The following is a 21,299-nucleotide window of genomic DNA, read 5'->3' as shown; positions in this document are numbered from 1 at the left end:
CTATGTATAATAGGCTTCGCCTCATGGAGCAACATTTAGACAGTGCATCACGGAGGTTGGTCATATACCGTGATTTTAGCATTATGGCCTTTTAAGGCTATCATGACTAGTGGGTGATTGTGAAAAATCCCTTCCTGGGATTAATATGGATTATGCACAGCACCCTAACTTTAATAAGAGATTTCAACACCCCACGCTCCTCCATCACTGGTTTATACCCACATCCAGCGTATTATGTTCTCATACATGAGGGGAGGCCCCAGCGTCCACTCACTCACGCAAACCCTCTGGGCCATCTCCTTAAACAATATACCATGGGTTGCTGTAAAGGCTCCAGACCAGGAACTTGGGTTTTCAATGCATAGATAATGTAGCTCCAAGAAGTGGTCAGTACCATTAATCATGGTATGCTTCTGCCATAAGTGTATAACTACAGTAACATGACCCCTGTCTGATGCGTATGATTCCTGAACCACTCGCAATTAGGGTAAGATGTGTGACTGTACCCGCATGGTTTTTGGAGTGTTGTAATGTGCATGCTCACACGTGCAGTGTACTCTTGCAATGGTTTGCCATGCTTATACTTTTTTGCAACATTTTATATCACACCATATGAAAAAGCTTTTAACTATACACTAATCTGATGTAGACAGGTGGTTGATGCCGGACTCACTCTCACAGACACTCTCTCACAGACACTCTCTCACAGACACTCTCTCACAGACACTCTCTCACAGACACTCTCTCACAGACACTCTCTCACAGACACTCTCTCACAGACACTCTCTCTCCGACACTCTCTCTCCGACACTCTCTCTCCGACACTCTCTCTCCGACACTCTCTCTCCGACACTCTCTCTCCGACACTCTCTCTCCGACACTCTCTCTCCGACACTCTCTCACAGACTCTCACAGACACTCTCTCACATACTCTACTAGACACTCTCTCACAGACTACTAGACACTCTCTCTCAGACTCACTCTCAGACTCACTCTCAGACTCACTCTCAGACTCTCTCTGACACTCTCTCTGACACTCTCTCTGACACTCTCTCTGACACTCTCTCTGACACTCTCTCTGACACACTCTCTCTGACACACTCTCTCTGACACACTCTCTCTGACACACTCTCTCTGACACACTCTCTCTGACACACTCTCTCTGACACACTCTCTCTCACAGACACTCTCTCTCACAGACACTCTCTCTCTCACAGACACTCTCTCTCACAGACACTCTCTCTCACAGACACTCTCTCTCACAGACACTCTCTCTCACAGACACTCTCTCTCACAGACACTCTCTCTCACAGACACTCTCTCTCACAGACACTCTCTCTCACAGACACTCTCTCTCACAGACACTCTCTCTCACAGACACTCTCTCTCACAGACACTCTCTCTCACAGACACTCTCTCTCACAGACACTCTCTCTCACAGACACTCTCTCTCACAGACACTCTCTCTCACAGACACTCTCTCTCACAGACACTCTCTCTCACAGACACTCTCTCTCACAGACACTCTCTCTCACAGACACTCTCTCACACACACACAGACACTCTCTCACACACACACAGACACTCTCACACAGACACTCTCACACAGACACTCTCACACAGACACTCTCACACAGACACTCTCACACAGACACTCTCACACAGACACTCTCACACAGACACTCTCACACAGACACTCTCTCACAGACTCTACAGACACTCTCTCTCACAGAAACTCTCTCTCACAGACACTCTCTCTCAGACACTCTCTCACTCTCTCTCACAGACACTCTCTCACTCTCTCTCACAGACACTCTCTCACTCTCTCTCACAGACACTCTCTCACAGACACTCTCACTCTCTCTCACAGACACTCTCTCACTCTCTCTCACAGACACTCTCTCACTCTCTCTCACAGACACTCTCTCACAGACACTCTCTCACAGACACTCAACAGACTTTCACAGACACTCTCTCACAGACACTCAACAGACTTTCACAGACACTCTCTCACAGACTCTCACAGACACTCTCAGAGACACTCTTTCACAGACACTCTCAGAGACACTCTTTCACAGACTCACTCCCTCTCACAGACTCACTCCCTCTCACAGACTCTCTCACTCCCTCTCACAGACACTCTCACTCCCTCACAGACTCTCTCACTCCCTCACAGACTCTCTCACTCCCTCTCACAGACTCTCTCACTCCCTCTCACAGACTCTCTCACTCCCTCTCACAGACTCTCTCACTCCCTCTCACAGACTCTCTCACTCCCTCTCACAGACTCTCTCACTGAGTGACTCACTCTCTCTCCCACTCGCTCTCACTGACTGACTCACTCTCTCTCCCACTCGCTCTCACTGACTGACTCACTCCCTCTCACTGACTGACACTCGCTAAAAGACTGACACTCGCTAAAAGACTGACACTCGCTAAAAGACTGACACTCGCTAAAAGACTGACACTCGCTAAAAGACTGACACTCGCTAAAAGACTGACACTCGCTAAAAGACTGACACTCGCTAAAAGACTGACACTCGCTAAAAGACTGACACTCGCTAAAAGACTGACTCTCGCTAAAAGACTGACTCTCGCTAAAAGACTGACTCTCGCTAAAAGACTGACTCTCGCTAAAAGACTGACTCTCGCTAAAAGACTGACTATCTCACTGACTGACTATCTCACTGACTGACTATCTCACTGACTGACTATCTCACTGACTGACTATCTCACTGACTGACTATCTCACTGACTGACTATCTCACTGACTGACTATCTCACTGACTGACTATCTCACTGACTGACTATCTCACTGACTGACTATCTCACTGACTGACTATCTCACTGACTGACTATCTCACTGACTGACTATCTCACTGACTGACTATCTCACTGACTGACACTCTCACTCTCATTCACTCTCACTAACTGACTAACTCTCTCACTGACTGACTGACTCTCTCACTCACTCTCACTCTCACTGACTGACCTTCACCCTCCTATGATTTATGCCCCCCATAACAACAAAAAACCGCAACAAGCAACCATTGGGACAGGCAGATACAAGTTGCCAGCATTGAAAGGACAAAAAAAACTCAAAACATTTTTAATACTTTTTTAATATGGTCGTTTAGTTGTACATAATGCTTTTTTGGTCATATCTAAGGTAACAAAAATGCTTCTGACACTTCTTTATTATAAATTTTCAGCATGCTGCAAACTTCTGTACAGCACAGCCTAAAGACATAGATAACGTCAATATCTCTGGCTAAACACTTATAAGTTCCCAAAGGCGAGACCTGTTGGCTATGCTAATGCTTGTTTATATTGTGTCTTTTCCGGAGACAAACCAAGGATGTGCCTCTAGAAATTTGGGAGGGGTAAAACTCTAAAAACAAAGAATGCTATTTACTTTAACCAGAACAACCAATTTAGCAAGTGCTGCCCTGTTTCAAAGAACTCACTACTGCCCTTGGAAGAGTAGCTTAGATATATGCCTTCAAAACATAAAAATACCATTGTCGATTTTAAGTGCTGAGTTGTTGCTTAAAGTGATATTGGAACACTTCTAGGACTTCTCTGCTGGACCAAACCTGCTATAACGTTGTCAATGGTTTAGCTCCTACAATGATGATAAAATCTCATTAAATCTTAAATTTTAGTATTCAACATCTCGGGGTTCTATTTGAAGGAATGGCAACGGTGTACAATATCCTTTCATGCTGCCTCACTGACCCTTGCTAAAGGGGTTCATCGTTCCATGACTGGATGAACTCATGCCATTAAGGTCTACGGATGTCTTGTATGACTTTGTTGATTCGTGATGCTCATTGGGACCTTCTTAGTGTGTTTCATCCACCTGTACTTTGTAGTGGGGAGGAGGCCGGGCCAAAGATGGCTCCTCTGAGCAAATTCTCTATGAAGGTTATTTGCTTTTGAATCTACTCCATTCTGGTGACCATTGTTATCGTTAGTAAAATATTCAGTGTAATATTAGGAACAAGGCAATAAATACACTGAGATCGTCTGCAACTCCCTGTATAGGCCCTCGGCTTATGCTTTTACAACACGCAATCGACAGGGGATCTTCTTGAGAGAGGCAGAGCGAGACTTTAGTGGGTTTATGTGCTAAAAGCATTATTGACCAACGGTGCTAGTTATATTCCTAAATCTGGTGAGGGATATTATCTCGTATTATGGCCCAGTTCTGCTGACCGTAACGCTACAAGGTTTCAGTATCTGGAATTTTCATAAGATTGAATGGAAATATTTCAAGAGGCCCACACATTGAATCCTATATTTCAGGATTCTATTCCTTATGAGTTCTACCTCATTCCTTAGTACAACCAGATGCCACAAATGTAGTGGAGTTTTTTGCCACTGACTTTGAATGTTTAGTGTTTAGCTGAAAGTTCTTTTGATATCATAATTCCTATCCTTGGTGTGGGTCTCTGATCATCGGAGTACCTGGTTCTTCACAAGGGCGCTGTGTCGTAACAGAGTGGGAGCAGGTGATTTTGTGTGCACAACTTCCCAATGTGTTCTACAACTCTTAAGAGAGCTCATTGGACGCTTCTTGGGGTTTCATGTGAATCAATTGTTCGATTTCAAGTTAGCCAAATTCTTTGATTTCAGATGTTCTTCTCAGCCTAGTGGCTGATCAGGTCCTTAGGGAGTCTGCTTTCATGCAAGCCTTCCATCCCATCCCTTAGCAGACTCCCTTTGATCACTTTCTCTTGGCCAAGGGGATTTTTAATTTCTATACCTTCGCATCTTGTGCACTGGTATTTATTGTGCACACGTTGATGACATACGTGACAGCCCTCTTAATCCTTTCTTGAGGAGGATCCCTGTTGACCCCGGTGTACAGTGCTTTGCATACATTTACTGAGTTAGCTGAGGTCTGTGGCCCTCACAGTCCATTCCTAATGCCATGACTCCATAGTCGTCTGCAAGCGAGACTGTAAGATATACTTTTGACCTGGATGCATAGCGGTATAACCTGTCTTTTAGGAAACTTGTACTGTTTTTAGAGCTCTCGTTCATTTTTCCCTGGTAACCATTTGTCCGATGCAGCAGAGTAACTATTGGGTGTTATCTGTCAGTATTGTTTTTCTGACAGGTGAATTGACGGCCACTTAATATTTCTTAACGAGTAAACTCAATGCAGTTTCACTATGTAAATAACCAACAAATGCAGATTTGAACCTGCTACTTTGACCATCGGCTGGTTCCTCCAAATTCATTTCTAAGTTGTTGTAGGTGCACTTAGCAGGGGTGTTGGCATCTTTCGAGATGCAGCATGTTGGTCTGGTAGTAGCCGACAGGCTTGCAGGAAAGACACTGACACTTGCAGGAAGGCCTGGAAGATAACCTTTCACAATGCAGGAAGCCCTTGGAAGATCTTCCTGTGTACCTATCTCAAGTGGCAACATGATGCAAATAACGTGGCTTCTACTTCCCTCCTCTCCAGCTGCAATTGATACAAATTCTGCTATTTTAAAAAAAAGACAAATAGACGCATCTCGGCCACCTGGGTAAAGCTGGGCAAATTTTTCTTCAATATCCGAAATCCAAGTTCAAAAAGGACTTCGCTCAAAGAATACATTTTAACATATTTTGCCAGTTTCTACTGCTGGGTTCAATTTCGCTTTTCCTCATGGATGCTGAAAACCGCAAGAAAAGCCAATTTGCCCAAGATGCTGGCTAACGAGTTCCACTGATCATCTTAAGGTGTCCTTCAGATATACCACTGGCCCATGGCAAGCTCTACGATTCCATCACATGGTGCACCGTGTCTGATGCTGGTCTTGGAGGGACTGTTGTGGGTTCATGGATGTCATGAATCGCTTTAGCATGGACTGCCACAAGGCAGTTCTTCAATCAGTGGGAAACACAGAGAAGCATACACAAGCATCCACACACGCTGCAGGTCATGGTGGAGGTTCCTGATTTTGTTTGTAGTCTAGACCTGCAAGTAGCTCTCCTGTCAGCCCAGCATACTACATATTAAACTTTTGCTTGGTTGAAATAATAGATCTATATCAAAAATTGAAAAACATGTATTCGATGCAGAGATGCGTGGATCTTCAGAACTCATAAAGATGACATTTGGAGAAAAATGGTTGAATCTCCAAATTAAACTTAAATCTGATATTTGAGTGATCAATTATACGGCACTGGCGCGACATTACCCCTTTTATTACCATGATGGCAGGGGCATTGCATTTTTACATTCTTGCTGGCATCCTTGCTTGATGCTCTGAGTAAATCACCGCACGCAAACGATCTGGCCTGGAGTGGTCACTAATCTAACCTTGTCTGATGTGATCACGATTACAACACCAATATTATTCAACATAAGTAACTCTTACCACAGAAAAGGGTCCGAGTCCTTGGGTCCCTAGCTGGACCTGCTTCTTCGGACAGATGTTTTTTCAGTGCTCCAGATGTTTCTGCATTCTATTGCTCTCTACCATACTACACCCTTAACCCCTTGAGTGCCCATGACGAGATGGTCTCGTCATGGGCCGCGGTTGCGCTGTGCCCATGACGAGACTATCTCGTCATGAACCCCGCCCGCTAATTCAACGCCCGGCACAGGGCGGGGCACACAAGGGGTTAAGTCTGCCAAGCAAGGTTTGTGAGCACACACAGTGCTAGGGTAACTGTCGGTGCACACACAGGCGGTCGGACGTTGCGGAACCCTTTAGTGTGGTAACTTCCCCTCACATCCAGCCACTTGGTTTTTTTTTGTTTAAATTTGTTTATTGAGATTTTCACATTTCTTGATACAAGTTGTTGTTGCATCATTGACAAGTCATAACATACAAATACGAGCATTTGGTTAACAGTTTGCTTTTCCATTGTATTGAGAGGTCTTATCCTACATCCACACAACTTGGGTAGGGTGACTTGCATCTGTCCGGGAGTCATCTTCCAGTTTGGCCTGGCATGTCGTGTTATGTCATGCGATGTCCCGTTGGGCATGGATCCTGGGGGTGTGGGTTGGTGTTTCGCCCTCGCCTTTGCCCATGTAAATCATCCCTAACAGGATTCGGGAATGCATTACTTGACGGATGCTTTTGGTTTCGAAAAAGCCAAGGGGGGAAAACAAACCTGCCAACCGTGGGGGGAGATCAGGAGCGATCGGAGGAAGCGTCCTGGTGTGCAGTTTTGTGGCTGGCTGTGATTGTTTGTTATAGTATCACCAGCCACTTGTTGTTATGGTCAACATGAAATTTTGACCACATGTTTCATAAATCTTATTAGCACTATAATGAAATAACCCCAGCCAATCAGAAGGCTTTGAATGGCAACACTATCTACTTTTGCCTTAATTTTAAGTTTAGCGAGAGCGTGAAGTAGGGGCAATAAACAGTCTGATACAGTTTGCTGGGTGGCATCAGGAAGACTAGTGCAAATAGTGCCCTAGCCAACATGCTGCCAGTCGTTTGCCACCGTTATTTGCCCATTTCCTCATTATGATGCCTTTGCACCACAATTGTAAGATGGTTCATTAATGGGGGTTAACGTTCTCTCCAGAGGGCATTAACTACTGTTAAATCTTTGAGCATGGCAGTAATGCTGAGTTAAAGAACAGCATTGCCGGGTAAGTGGCAAGATTTATTATTTTATATAGAGCCATTGTTTTTTATAGCGAGCTTTGAAAAACAGAAGAGGCATTCCTGAAATGTTATTAAATATGTCTCTCCGCATGGCAGTTTTTCCCCCCTTGGCCTGCCTTGGGACAGACAATAACCATACTCTGGGGAAATTGGATTTAGAGGTCTGAGGTAAGACTTCCTCCAACTAAAACTGCCACACAGCTGCCAGTTGCATGTGGTATCTGCTTGCAAATGCTGTGTTATATTAATACAACAAACTGAATTAAGGCGGGCTCGCTTAATTTGTTATGAATGGGAAGTCTGTGTCACAAAGTGAAACGGTATACCCCCATGAGAGGCCTGCTTCCCAAGCGCGTGTTTAAATGAGTCATTTCCTCTGCTTAGGCAGAAAGTCGCATATTTAACCGCGAATAAAGAGATCCATAAATTATGTAAATATTGTAGATTATCATTTTTTTCCGTCTGTATCTCCGTATAAGCGCGTGCGTTCGGTTCCCATGGAACTGTACCAACCCCGGGCCCAGGGCCAGTGTGGCTAATGACGTCATCTCTTCAAAGCAGCAGAAAGCAAGCTTTTAGACCTTTCCACAAACGACAGAAAAATAATTTCTTGGACTGCTGCCCGCACTGTTTGTCCTCTGGACAGCTTGGAAGAGGAGAAAGAGGGCTTTTGCGTGTGTTTTTTTTTTTTTCTTTCTTTTTTTCTTCATTTTAGGATTCCCATTTCCGAGGGGTCACTGAAGCGGACAGGCGTGCAAGTCCGCTCACGTTATGTGTGCGCAGGTTCTCTTTAGCTTGGAGCACACAGCAATAACGTGGGACCGCTGCAAAGATCACACGCCTGGGAGGGCGCTCGATGGGCCGGAATAAACCTCTGGGTCTTTTCTGCTCATCTTTTCTTTCTTAAAAAAACATGTCTCGGCAAGATTTTTTATTTTTGCACCCCTAACGTTAACCTTGGCTTTTGTTTTTACTAAAATTATAAATATTCTTACTTCTGGGGGCCAGCTCCGTTTTCCCAGCCGTCTGTTATAATATCATTCGCATTTTAAGCCTACCCACTAAAGAATGGGGCCAGCCGCAGGTCAGCTCTGTTAAGCCACTGCTTATCTCTATTCTTTGACAAGGAACACAGCCGCCCTTAAAGTAGTTCCCTTTCTGCCACGGTCTACGATGGCAATGCAACCATTTTGAGACCCAAAAAAAATGCTTTTGCTTTTAGGCAATTTTTTTTAAAATGCCATTAAGGCCTATTGGATTTCCCCAATAACAATGTTTTACAAAAGCTATACTGAAAACAGACGTATTGCAAGTCAAAAAGACTGGCAGGCATGCCACGTCTATCGGCCTTGCCAATGCTTGTTGAAATTATCCCCATCAAATTTGCTCTAGTGTAGTCGTTATCAAGCATTAATAATCCTTCATCCCTATGTGCAACTGAGCTTAATCCGGTCTGTTTAGCTGGAAACTGGAGCTAATAATATCCCAATGGTACATATTTAGGTCCGCCTTCATCTTTCTGAAGCAAATATATGATCCTTAATAAAAAATGTAAGATAATGAGTTCCTGTAGTGGAATTTGTTGAGCTTTTGCTCTGCCCGTCCAGTAGAAGCAGTTTTCTTCTGTGTCTGTTTCTTCTACCACTTGGTCCATGGTCACAAGAGGACCCCGTCCTTGTGGCAAGATGCTGCTAATGCTGCCTTAGCTGAAGAGATGGGCTGGCCCACTTGAGCTACAGAGGTCAAAACAACATACCGCTGCTGGAAGCTGCGTTCCTTTGCATGGACCAATCCGGTTTAAGGAAGTAAATTTGACCAATTTCCCCCGTCTATCCCCTTCGCTTTGCAAAAAAGTTCTAGTCTGCTCTGTGGTTGAGTGTAAGTGATAGATCAGAATAGATTAATTTAGGAATCAATAATGTTGTTCTATTAGGAATTAGAACTGATTATTTTGAACTTTCCTAACACTTTGATCTTTATAATCCACTGGATGAGGGTTAATAATTCACTGAATGAGATTTGAACCTTCTTAGGACTGTCATTTCTTTCCTAATGAGCTTGAGTTTAAATTTCTTCTAGCGTCTTATCTGCTGTGACGTATATAATATGGAGGGGGCTCAGCGTTTCATAGTCTGTCTTCTACATGACCAATCTGTATATGTTACTGTCTGTAGTTATGTGGCAGTCCATTTCTAGATTTTCTGTGTTGTCTGATCCAGCGTGATATCCATACTGTAGGCCTTTTTACCTTTCAATATTTGACTACCCAAAATCCTACCTCTGGTTGACATTTTTCATTCCAAAACTTATACTATTCATCATTCAGGATAATGATTTATATAGAACAATCTTCATGCTCAAGTACTACTTTTTTCGCTCACAAATAAACATATATATGTGTCTATATATATATATATATATATATGCTGTTATGTTGCTAGGATTGACATTGATTAGATTATATATAAAATACATATATAGAGTAGCTATAGAACTCCGGACATTGAAATGTAATATGCATTTAAGCAATTAATTTTCTTTGTGTCACGGAATGCATCTGTGTGTGTATATATATGTGTATATCTATATATATATATATATATATATATATATATATATAATTTTTTTTTTTTTTCTATGTCTATTGAAACATGTGACCCGGCGCCAAAACGCGTCATGGCGGAGTGTTGCTTGTAATAAAAACATGTTAAGCACCTACTTGGGTCCATTCTCGTTCTGTTCCAGCGGAGTTGCAAGGCGAGCTTTCTTCATACATATATATATATATATATATATATATATATATATATATTACAGTAGTGCTTCATGTAGCTCTTTTTTCTGTATTTAAGCTAGAACTAATGAGTTACTGCAGTGGGATTTGTTGAGCTTTTGCTCTGCCCGTCCAGTAGAAGCAGTTTTCTTCTCTGTCTGTTTCTTCTACCACTTGGTCCATTGTCACAAGAAGACCCCGTCCTTGTGGCAAGATGCTGCTAATGCTGCCTTAGCTGAAGAGATGGGCTGTCCCACTTGGGCTACAGAGGTCAATACAATATCCCGCTGCTGGAAGCTGCTTTACTTTGCCTGGACCGGTCTGATTTAAGGAAGTAAATTTGACCGATTTCCCAAGTCTATCCCTTCGCTTTGCAAACATTTTCCAGTCTGCTTTGTGGGTGAGCGCAAGTGACAGAGAAGAATGGATTCACTTAGGCATCAACAATGTTGTTCTACTAGGCATTATAACTGATTATTTTGAACTTTCCTAGCACTTTTATCTTTAATTCACTGGAAGGTTTAACAATTTGCTGAAAGAGATTTGAATCTTCTTAGGGCTGTAATTTCTTTCCTAATGAGCTTGAGTTTGCAGTTCTTCTAGTTCTTATCTGCTGTGTACGCATATAACCTGGAAAGGGCTCAGTCTAACCATTGGCTCTCGGAGGCGCATGCGTTGTATTACAGCTGCATATGGATTATTTTTACGGTCTCACTTGCGTTTACACGAATGTCCTGGTTCAGATTCTTTTGTGATGCTTAATAGAGTTTCAATGTTTTTTCTCCTCTGTTATAGCTTTACTTTTATGGCAATTGTCAATTGTGAACAAAAGCTTGTAAACTTTTTTTAATCGCAAAATTGAAATGGATTATTTCATGATTATTCTGCTCTGGGGAGTCGAGTAGGTGAGCCGTGCCTTAATAACGAGTGACTTTGGGGTACTCCGCTCGCGGCATCAATGGTTCATAGTTAATAAGATCTAGAAGCGTCTATAGCTTTATGGAATATTGAGTTATGAATATGTGGACTGTGTACAGAGGGTTCACGTAGCCCAGATGCTCTAGAATAAAGGTAAGGACCAATGATGCAAGAACCAGTGTTGAGAGATTCAATGAGTGGGGACAATTTCCTAGAGGTTGTTGACATACTATCGAAGCCACAGCTGCAGTCAGGAAGCGGAGAGAGCTGCTAACCTGGAACCCCCAGTCAACAAATATAATTCATTGCAAACTGTACACTGCCACGGATACACACTGGTACGTGCTTGTAGATGTAGTAAACCCCTTCTTAGTGCAGTAGGACATCAACACAGGATGACAGCAGCAGCAACAAGAGATGATCCACTGGGGAACTGTGGTGCAGGGAGCAAGCAACCAGGTGCCGCTAAACACCTTGAGCACATGCGGATGCTTTTAGACTTTAAATGCCCATGTAAAATCACTGCAGAGGTAGGGACTTCTTTTTGGAGACCTCTCTATTGCAATCTGTCACTGCACCCTGGAAATACAGAGGGGAATGCCGGACGCACTAGGAAACCAACTGCACCATGAAAAGCAACAGTCTTTTAGCATGGCGGCCATTGTCCGCCCCAACTGTATCCTCTCAAACCTATACCCATGTTTGCGATTAAATAAGTTTATTCTTAATAATGGTAGGCGAAGAAGGCTCAGTACTGGAATGGAGAGGAATGCGGGAAAAAGGTCAGGGTTGACTAGGGCAAAATGTTAAGAACATTGTGGATCAGCTGTTGGTTTAACACAACAAATATGTATCTTATGGAAACGATAGACATCGGACAAAGTGTCAAGCCTGTGTGCAGCTGAACAATGAATATTGGGGATCAGCAGCAGCAATAAAGCAACTCTTTCACATGTGATATGAAATTGGAAAAAACATTCCTGGGAAGAAATCTGTGAAAGAATAAATATCTGTATGTGTTGAAATCCTTCATGTCACCCCATTTAAATGACCATATCTGAAAGAGACACGTTAGTGATAGATTCCTTACCTTAGAATAATCCCCAGGCGTCAGACTGGATCCAGAAAGTTTTCTGCTTAGCAGTACCCCTGCACGCCAGTAGGTGGCGTTGTGCGGCTCCGCGTCCGTCAGTGGCGTTGTACGCGCCAGAATGATGTCATGGAGACTAATTAGGCACCACCCATGCGCGCTGACGTCAGTTCTTTCTTTTTCTGCGCCGAAAGCGCAGATCCGGATTGAGCACGTACCTCGGTCATTTTTTGACCACGTGCTTTATCACCGATGATCGGCACATACAAATGAGTAATAAGGAGGCACCAGAGCGAAAATGGAGTCTGACCAACAATTTAGGAATTCCTTGAAAATTGATTTGTCTTTATACCCCTCCTGAACTGGTGTTTGTGCATTATACTTGTTACGTTACTGTTATGTTGTGTTGCTGGTTGTAGGCAGATACGAAAAAAGGCAGTAAGACTATACAACAGTTGCACTTGTATATCAAGGATAATATATGTCCAGATAATAGATGCTCCTGTTTTATATGTGCTAACAAGTTGTAGGTAGATAGTTAATCTATGGACCCCTTGTAACAATAGGGCAGTACTGCTGCTGAAGTTAAGGTGAATGCATGGTTCTACGAACACTGAGACATGTAGACTGAGTAATCGATGAAACATAACAAAACGCCATGAATGCTGATATCAACGCATTTCCCTGTTCTTTAAAATCACAGGCATTAAGAACTGACCCTATAAGATACCTTGGGATTTATGTCTCCTCACAGTTTTCTCAATTATTTGAGTTAAATTATTTAAGGAGGAAGACAAAAATAAGTAAATCATTGGAGCAATGGTCATTGCTTCCATTATCAATAGTAGGGTGAGTATCATTAATAAAAATGTCTATATTACCCCTATTGATTTTTCTATTTTCTAATGTTCCTATCAAAATTAATCAGGTATTTTTCAGGAAAATGGATACGCTTTTCAGGCAATTTATTTGGGAGAAGAAAGCCCCCAGAGTTAAATTGAATACTTTACAACTATCAATAGATCAGGGGGGGCTCGCGCTCCCACATGTAAGATCATATTATGAAGCTGCCCTTCTTGATTTAGTATCTGGGCTGTTAGGATCCAGCTCTTGTAGAGATACTTTTTTTATCAATAGAATGCTGCTAGAAATTGGTTCATCCACTTCAGTGTTTTTAAAAACTGCTAAGCTTCCTAAGAAAAAACGATATAAAACTTTAAAAGACTTTCTTATCAGACTTCAAGCCGTTTCTAGGGAAATGAATCTGATGGGCTTTCAATATCTCAATATAAGAGAATGTGCCAGCCTCGGTTTCCAGATACAAGTTAGTCACATCAATGTTTGGGAGAATTCTGGATTTACCGAATTGAGACATTTCATAGTTCAGAATAGGCTGATCTCCTGGCAGGAAATATTGGCCAGGATAGGGACTCATCGGAAACCGGCCTTTTTTGAATATCTGCAGTTAGTCTCCTGGTTGAGAAGTACTGGTGGTATAACTGAACCCCCCAATCATTCGACAGTTGCCCTTTACGGGGCCAAACTACGAAGAATAGGCAACTGGTATAAGTTGCTACATAAAACAAAATATTCTTTGGTGATCCAGAACCATTTGGAAAAAATAAATCGGGAAGCTGACTGCAGATTATCCGAAAGGGAGTGGGAGTGGATCAGCTACTCAGGAAGCAGAGCATTGCGTGCTGCTAATTATAAGAGGATGGCCTTTTTTTCAAGGTGGCTGTCCTATTTAACACCTTCTACTCTAAATAAAAGGTTTCCAGACGTGGAAGATAAGTGCTTTCGGTGCTCTAAACCTGGGGTAGGTGGTTGGCACCATATTTTTTTTGTGTGTCCCGGCCTAAGGTCTTTTTGGGAAGCCGTTTTTTCAGACATCGAGCGTGCAATCGTTAATAGAATCCCGATCGAAGCCGAGGTTGTGCTATTTGGCTACTGCAAGGGAGGGTTACAATTGACTAAATCAGAAAGAGTTTTTCTTTTTATTGCTAGTGCGGTAGCACGCTCATTAATCCTGCAAAATTGGAGATCTACAGAAGCCCCCTCTCATTTGAAATGGATTAATAAAATGAAAAGAGTAAAAAAATTTGAGGAGGCCCATGCTAGGAGGATAGGAGCTGTAAAAAAGTTTGAGCGAAACTGGAAGTTTTTTGAAATACTGGAGAAGACTTAATAGAAAATGAAATATTGGAAGTGATATACCCAGAAGTCTTCTCCTAATGTGGTCTTTGTATGGAAGTGAACCTCCTTTTTGATTGTTTTCTGTTAAGAATGCATTAGCACTTTATAGATATTACATTTTAAATACTGGAAGTGGTGAATTGTTTTGAAGCATGTCTCTTTTATTGATGTTTTTATGCTAATTAATTCCCTTTATTGTAACATTACTGCAATTACTTGTGTCTTGCACTTGCACTTTAGTGGTTTCGAGGATTTGTGTTTATGCTGTTTTGTACATGGCACATTGTACTTTCGATTAGTGCCTTTTTTTTACACTTTCGCACTTTAATGTTATACTATCTATGATAAGATTGTGGAAGTGAACTTCCTTTTTGACGGTTTTTCGTAAAGAATGCATCAGCACTTTATAGATATTATATTCTAAATACTTAAGTGGGGAATTGATCCCTTTGCACCTGCACTTTAGTGGCTTTTGAGTATTTGTATTTTTGCTGTTTTGCACAAGGCACATTGCACATTCGGTTAGTGCTCTCTTTTCTTCATACTATTTCATTTTAATGCCATATTATCAACAATATAAATGTTAAATTTATTCTGTAATGTATTCTTGAACCTCTTGCCCTGAAATAAAAAAATAAATAAAAAAAAGAAACATAACAAAAAGCTATAAAAGATGGTCCTATTAATACATTTAAAAAAACGTGGATTCAGTTGTGTGCATCTAGCTATTTTGCTTAGCGGTGTTTTGTTGAACTAATTTACTATTGTGCATTCACGTTGACTATTGACTTCTGCAACTTTTGTGTTGCAAGGCGCCAGAGTATCACTGGCAGTCCCTTTTAGTTAATTAATAGCCTCATGTGTGCACAATGACCGCATAGCCTACCTGGCCCCAGTACCAGGGAGTACCATCCGCTGCGCGTCTCTAAAGCATACCTTTGTACCAGGACAACAGTGTGTGACCTGGTGCAGGAAAAATTCCAGATATGAGTGTGGCTTATTTGTTGAACAAATATTAGTGTCACCACAAAGGATCTTTGTTTTGGAAATGTGTATATAAAGCGTAGAGCTTACTCGTCCCCCGCCATCCACGCCCCGCCCTGATATAGGGGGCTAGAGTATTTTGTGAAAAGACATTTTCTCGTTTGAAGCTTGAAAGTTTACTTGCACGTAGCTCTATTGTCTCCATGCTAACTTTTTACTCAATGGTTGTGTTGCATGCAGTTGTGTAGTGCTTACTAGCATACGTATGGCTCCATAGCGCTATTGGACTCTCATTCAAGTTTGTGTTGCCAATGTATTTGATTGTATTTCTCAACGTTTAAGGAGATTGCAGCAGAAAAGGCTAATGTATTGTTTAGTGATTGATTGTATTGGCCAGTGCTTGGTTAGAACGTTGTATGGAGCTTTATATTCATGGATGTGTGTGCTGAAAGACTTAACTTTGTTCTGTTCTGCTGCGGTTTGCGGTTGTCCATTGCGCAGCTTTAGGGGGCTGTTCTGTTTGGGCATCCTTGCACGTTATGGTGTGCATGGTACCTTAGATTTGTGGAGGTTTAAAGCAAATGAACAGCAGCTCAAAGTCCAGGGTGAGTTTGGGAGGACAGCTGAGGGCTAGAGCTGATCAACTTCCATTATGTTCCCTAAAAGCAGCGCGTAATTTGAGCTGGTGGTATCCTGTGCTCAGCACCGTGCACTTAATTGTTAATACCAACGCTTGTGACAGTCTGCCACAAGGTGGCGCTGTCTGGCCAATTTAGAGAGGACCACAACAACAGTTAATTATTAAATCAATATACATTAAACATTTTGAATGTATATTGAATTTATAATTACTACCGGCCGCCCAAGCCATTCTTATAGCTTTGGGGGCCTGAAATAGTCCGAATTGTCGCACTTGGAGTAGTGTTATGGTTAGTAGTTGTGTTGCTACTGTCACTGGCAACGGCGATGGGTGATGCTAGCTGTGGTGGCCTCCTGATGAGAGCCCTGGCGCTTCTGTTTTTTGTGCAAATTTGGGTAGTGCTTAAAGTGACTCGACTGTTAAGAAATCTGGTGTTTTTTGGATAACTAATGACACATCTGCAACTACGTGACTTGATTTTTGTGTGAAAGTTGGGCTGATACTCCATTTATGTGGCATTTGTATGGTGCAAACCTAGCCAAAAAAACAGAGCTCTGTGTGGATGCAAAGACACAGTAACACATTGCATCTCCCCAGCAGCTCATTACAAGGTTAGCATTAGGGCTGCTTTATCTGAACTGAACCGGTGAGGCCTGCTGCTTCTCTAATGTGGGAGTCATTCCAGAAGGGTGAATCTGGGCATGCAGAGGCGCAGTTTGCTGAGCAACGAGCTTTCCCTTGGCAATGGGGTGATGCACTCTCAAGCAAGGGCGTCCTAAGCCCCCACTTTAGCAGCTTGAGCCGAGGGTGGCTTCATAGGGCAGTTCTTTTTTTTTTTTTAAAACATATTTTATTAAGTTTTGAAAGTACCACATGGGCCAGAGCCCGACAAAAACCACATATAGACAAATTATTAAAAGTTTACCAGGTGTGGAGGAATCCATGGGTACAATTTGTATACATAACAAAAGAAAAAACACAGACCTGTATGCAGATCAGAGGGCAGTTCTGATGATCATAAAACATTTAACATTGTCTACAGCTCTTTGTCCGTTGATGGGAAACAGCTGGAGACTCATACACACTACTGTATGTAACTGGATGGTATGAGAGAGCAGTGGAATAGGTGAACAAAGGAAACAAGAGAACATGTCAGGAAAGAGGGGAAGTAGGGATGAGAGAAAGATGGATGGATGGATTGATGGATGAATGGAGAGGTCAAATGATGGATGGATTGAGGGATGGATTCAGAGATGGATGGGCGGATGATGGATGGCGAGAATGGAGGGAGAAGAATGGGTAGATATAGAGAATCATGAATTGATGGAGAAAAGGATAGACATTTAAAGAAGGAAGGAAAGATGGATGGATGAAGAGAAGGAAAGGGAAAGATGTGTGGATGAAGAAAGGAAGAAATAAAGGGATGTGAGAAAAGAATGGATGTATAAATAACATTAAGAAAGATGAGAGAAGTAATGAAAGAAAGATGGAAACAAATGAAAGAAGGAGGAAAAGAAGGAAAATGAAGAATCCCTCAGAAGAAGTCACTGCTGGGATCCCTCATCTCACTTGATCACTCATTGTCATTTGTGACACGGTTCAAAGTAGGGGGTATCTTATTTTTCTGGCTACTCCCTTGCTCTCAAGGTACCGTGGTTGCTGCGGGCAATCAGCAGTTTGGCAAAGGGAGACGGGTGCTGATCTGTTGCTAGAGCCCTTTTCCAGGGTGGCATAGGTGGAAATGTCATTAAAGTTCATTCCCCATGTCCTGCTTGCCTGTGGAGTTTGTGCTTGCTTACAGATGGAAGAGCCACGGTTCAGATAAGCAGAGTTCAGTGCCCAGTGGTAACCTGAAATAAATAAAGAGCTCGTGGTGATAGTTGGTAGAGTTGATAAACCTGCATTCACAGCGACTTATTTTGCAGTAGAGGAAGGAGGCCGAGGGCAGAGTTCTTAAATAAGGCCATGGACTCTGAGGTGACATGCCATATGCTTTTAGTGCACAGCAGAGGGTATTCTATTCCGAATAATACATGGTTACACCATACCCCCCAAAAGCTTATTCCGTGGCCTTTTGTTCCTTCATGTGAATGAATGTAGTTCAAAAAATAAAACCTATCAATACAAGCTAGTCCCTTGTTGCAAAAACATAGGCCTTTCAATGTTTGTCATTTTCAGAAAACAGCTTTAGTTCGTAATGCGAAGAGATTTCAGCTTTCATGTACTCAACTATACGTCGGAACACGATAACCCTGTTGCCATATCTGGCTTCTCTCTGCTAATAACGGCTACTTTCAGGAAAATTGTTTAGAAGACATGAAAAGCAATATCTATTTTTTTACAGTCTAAGTAGCAGTTTTAATTTATCTTATATTCGGCTTTTTACCTTCTCTGTTACCTCTGGCAGACACGTTGCGACGTCACAGCTACTGCCATAACTTATTTCAGCTGGTCGTTTTTTCTTATTACAGAAAACTATTAATATCAAAGCTAGACTGTAATAAGATAATGTAAGGAGCATATTCATACAGGAACTGCAAGCCCCCATGTATTGCATTGTAATGCAACCATGTGTCCGTTTGCTTATCGAGCTCTGGGAAGTGGTCGTTTCCCCTCTAAACTGGAGACGGTTTTTGAAATTTTTAGGCATCAATGAATTACTGGTCGCTGCAGGATCTTTTGTTAAATTTGCTAATATTCCCTTTCTGCTATTTACCCTGGTAATTCTTTTGGCCTTTTTTCTGTCTTTTTCTTGCTGTTATCTTGTAATTACAACATTGTATTAAGTATTTTACGATTTCTTTAATTTGGTAATGCGCTTTGTTTAAAAGCGCTATGCTAAGTTCCAATCAACAATTCCTTTATTGTGTCTGCAGTCGTTGCATGCAGTAGATTTATGGCACCACTACAGTATGTACCTACCTGAAAAAGTGCCAATATAAAGCACTTTTTTTTTATTTCAAGTGAGACCCTAGGAAGTGACTGATTTTCCAATGTCTTGTGTTTTTACTTACAGCGACCACCTACCTCTTCATGGTCCAAGCACAAGGCATCATGATCCGGGAGAACATGAGGACCATAGGGGCTCAGATGTTCGAACAAGTGGTCCGAGGCACTTACGCCAGGAGGAATAACGGCACGAATGACACAGGTATATCAGTTTTTACAGTTCACTCACTTGTGACCAATCGTTGGAAACATTGGAAACCTAGAACACTCCGATTAGTATTTTTGGATTCGGGAATAAAACAACAATGAATAACTTCTGATCATTTTTGCTACTGAGTATACATTTAAACTGCTTTTTATTTGTTAGCTGAAAATCGTATCTGCTACGACCCACGGGTGGGACCCAAGCTGAGCAGGACCGGTCTGTGATTGTTGAACACCTTTGAGAGATTTAATCTGATGTTGCTTTTGAAAAATGTACCATCGCGGGAAGTGGGCGGAGTGATGAATTGGGTGACAGTGGGAGAAAGAGAGGCATGGGCAAGGCTATGGAATATCATAGGTGTGTTTGTTTCCCACTCCATGTCCTAGAAGATGTCTGGTATTTATTAATAGACAAGAACATTAAAGGGGTTTGTTACTACCCTCTTGTCGGTAGATAATCAAGAACTGTAACATTACAGCCTCTTGGAAAGTCTACAGGTCACAGTAAGGCCACCCCCTCACATTAGGACTGGTGCGTTGCAGACTAGGGCGAGCTGGAGTGTGTAACGAGTGTTATGAAGTGGCCATGATTGGCTTGAAATTTGAAAGGAAAGGTTCCCGATAAGTGCTTTCATCCCAGAAAGCCCCGAAGCTTGAAGGGGTATGTCTGTAAATCACCACAGTGACGAAGGTGGTTTTAATATTCCCAACTTCTTCCATATCTGCCAGTAGAACGCAGTGTTGGGTCCATAACTTTCCAGCTCCTTGAACAGTCCTTTGCACTGACAGGGTATCAGGTTGCATGGCTTCTTGGACCATCATTGTAGAAAGAGCGATTCCATCAGGCATACGTGATGGCCATAGCCTCAGGGCGCCTCTTTTAGGTGGTGCCAAGTTACAAGTAAAGTTGTGATCACAAATAGGGGAGAGGATATGACTTAATGGCTAGAGCGGTCGACCTCGAAGCTGTGGAACCGGGTTCGAGTCTCGGCAGGGACGCTCAACATCCTGTGATTCTGAGCAAATCGCGTAATCTCCTCGTGCCTAACAGAAATTAATGTGTCCGTTTGTAACGCAACTGGTGTTCCTGTAAAGTGCTCTGATACCTTTGGGGTCTAGTTCGGGATATATATAACGCCTCCGCCCCCCCTAAAATAATATGGCCTTTTTTCATGGAGTGAGGGAGCACTCCAAGAGCATTTATAACCCTTTCATCTTTCCTGCAGTATTAGATTCCAACCTCACCATTATCAAACAAGATTTCACTATTAAATACATTGACTGATTTTAGCTCCAGGAGGTTGGCTGTAGCCCGATGAAGCATTTCATTGGGAGATATGATTTCAGATCCCAATATGATTTCAGATCCCATGTTCCCTGTACCTAAAACCTGCCTCTTGACATATACCCGCCAACATTCTTCTGGGTGTATTTTTGAACTGGGCATGGTCACACCCATGCTGGTTTACTCATTTGCACAATGGTAAACAATGAGCATTTAATGTGTTCTGGCTTTTGGGTGGACAGTAGGTGCAGTAGCCAAGGAAGCTTTGAATGGCGTTAGGCCAGTTCTTATTGGCTCCCCTGCACACTGCTTCCAAATCCATAGTATTTGTAATAGAATAGATTGTTGTTACTACAATGAAGGTAGAATGTAACCACCATGTATTGCTGGATTGCCTGCTTCGGTAGAATTTGGAACCTATTCTTTTGTTCACCCATCACTTGCTAGTACATCAACCTTGGGAACTCCATTGTCTCAATAAGCACTGATCAGTGGCCCTGGTCCTGATGAAAGCCCTAGTATTGACTTGTGATAGGGGGCTGAAACATGTTGATCTGATCCCCAGGTAGAATTATTCATCTTTTTTTAAAAATCCTAATGAATGGCGACCAGAATAAACTTAGCCATGA

At 42.3% G+C, this 21,299-nt stretch overlaps 1 protein-coding gene across 1 annotated transcript in view; it reads left to right on the top strand.

Moving 5' to 3' along the window:
* B4GALT5 (beta-1,4-galactosyltransferase 5) overlaps positions 1-21,299 on the top strand; it is a 185,819-nt gene that overhangs the window by 135,005 nt on the left and 29,515 nt on the right. The window contains exon 2 of the mRNA XM_085619440.1: positions 19,249-19,383. Within this exon, the coding sequence (XP_085475566.1) occupies positions 19,249-19,383 (135 nt within the window). The remainder of the gene's footprint in view (positions 1-19,248; positions 19,384-21,299) is intronic.

Source organism: Triturus cristatus, chromosome 7 (genome assembly GCF_964204655.1).
Source record: "Triturus cristatus chromosome 7, aTriCri1.1, whole genome shotgun sequence".
Lineage (NCBI taxonomy): Eukaryota > Metazoa > Chordata > Amphibia > Caudata > Salamandridae > Triturus > Triturus cristatus.
This window is presented reverse-complemented; position numbering and strand designations above follow the sequence as displayed.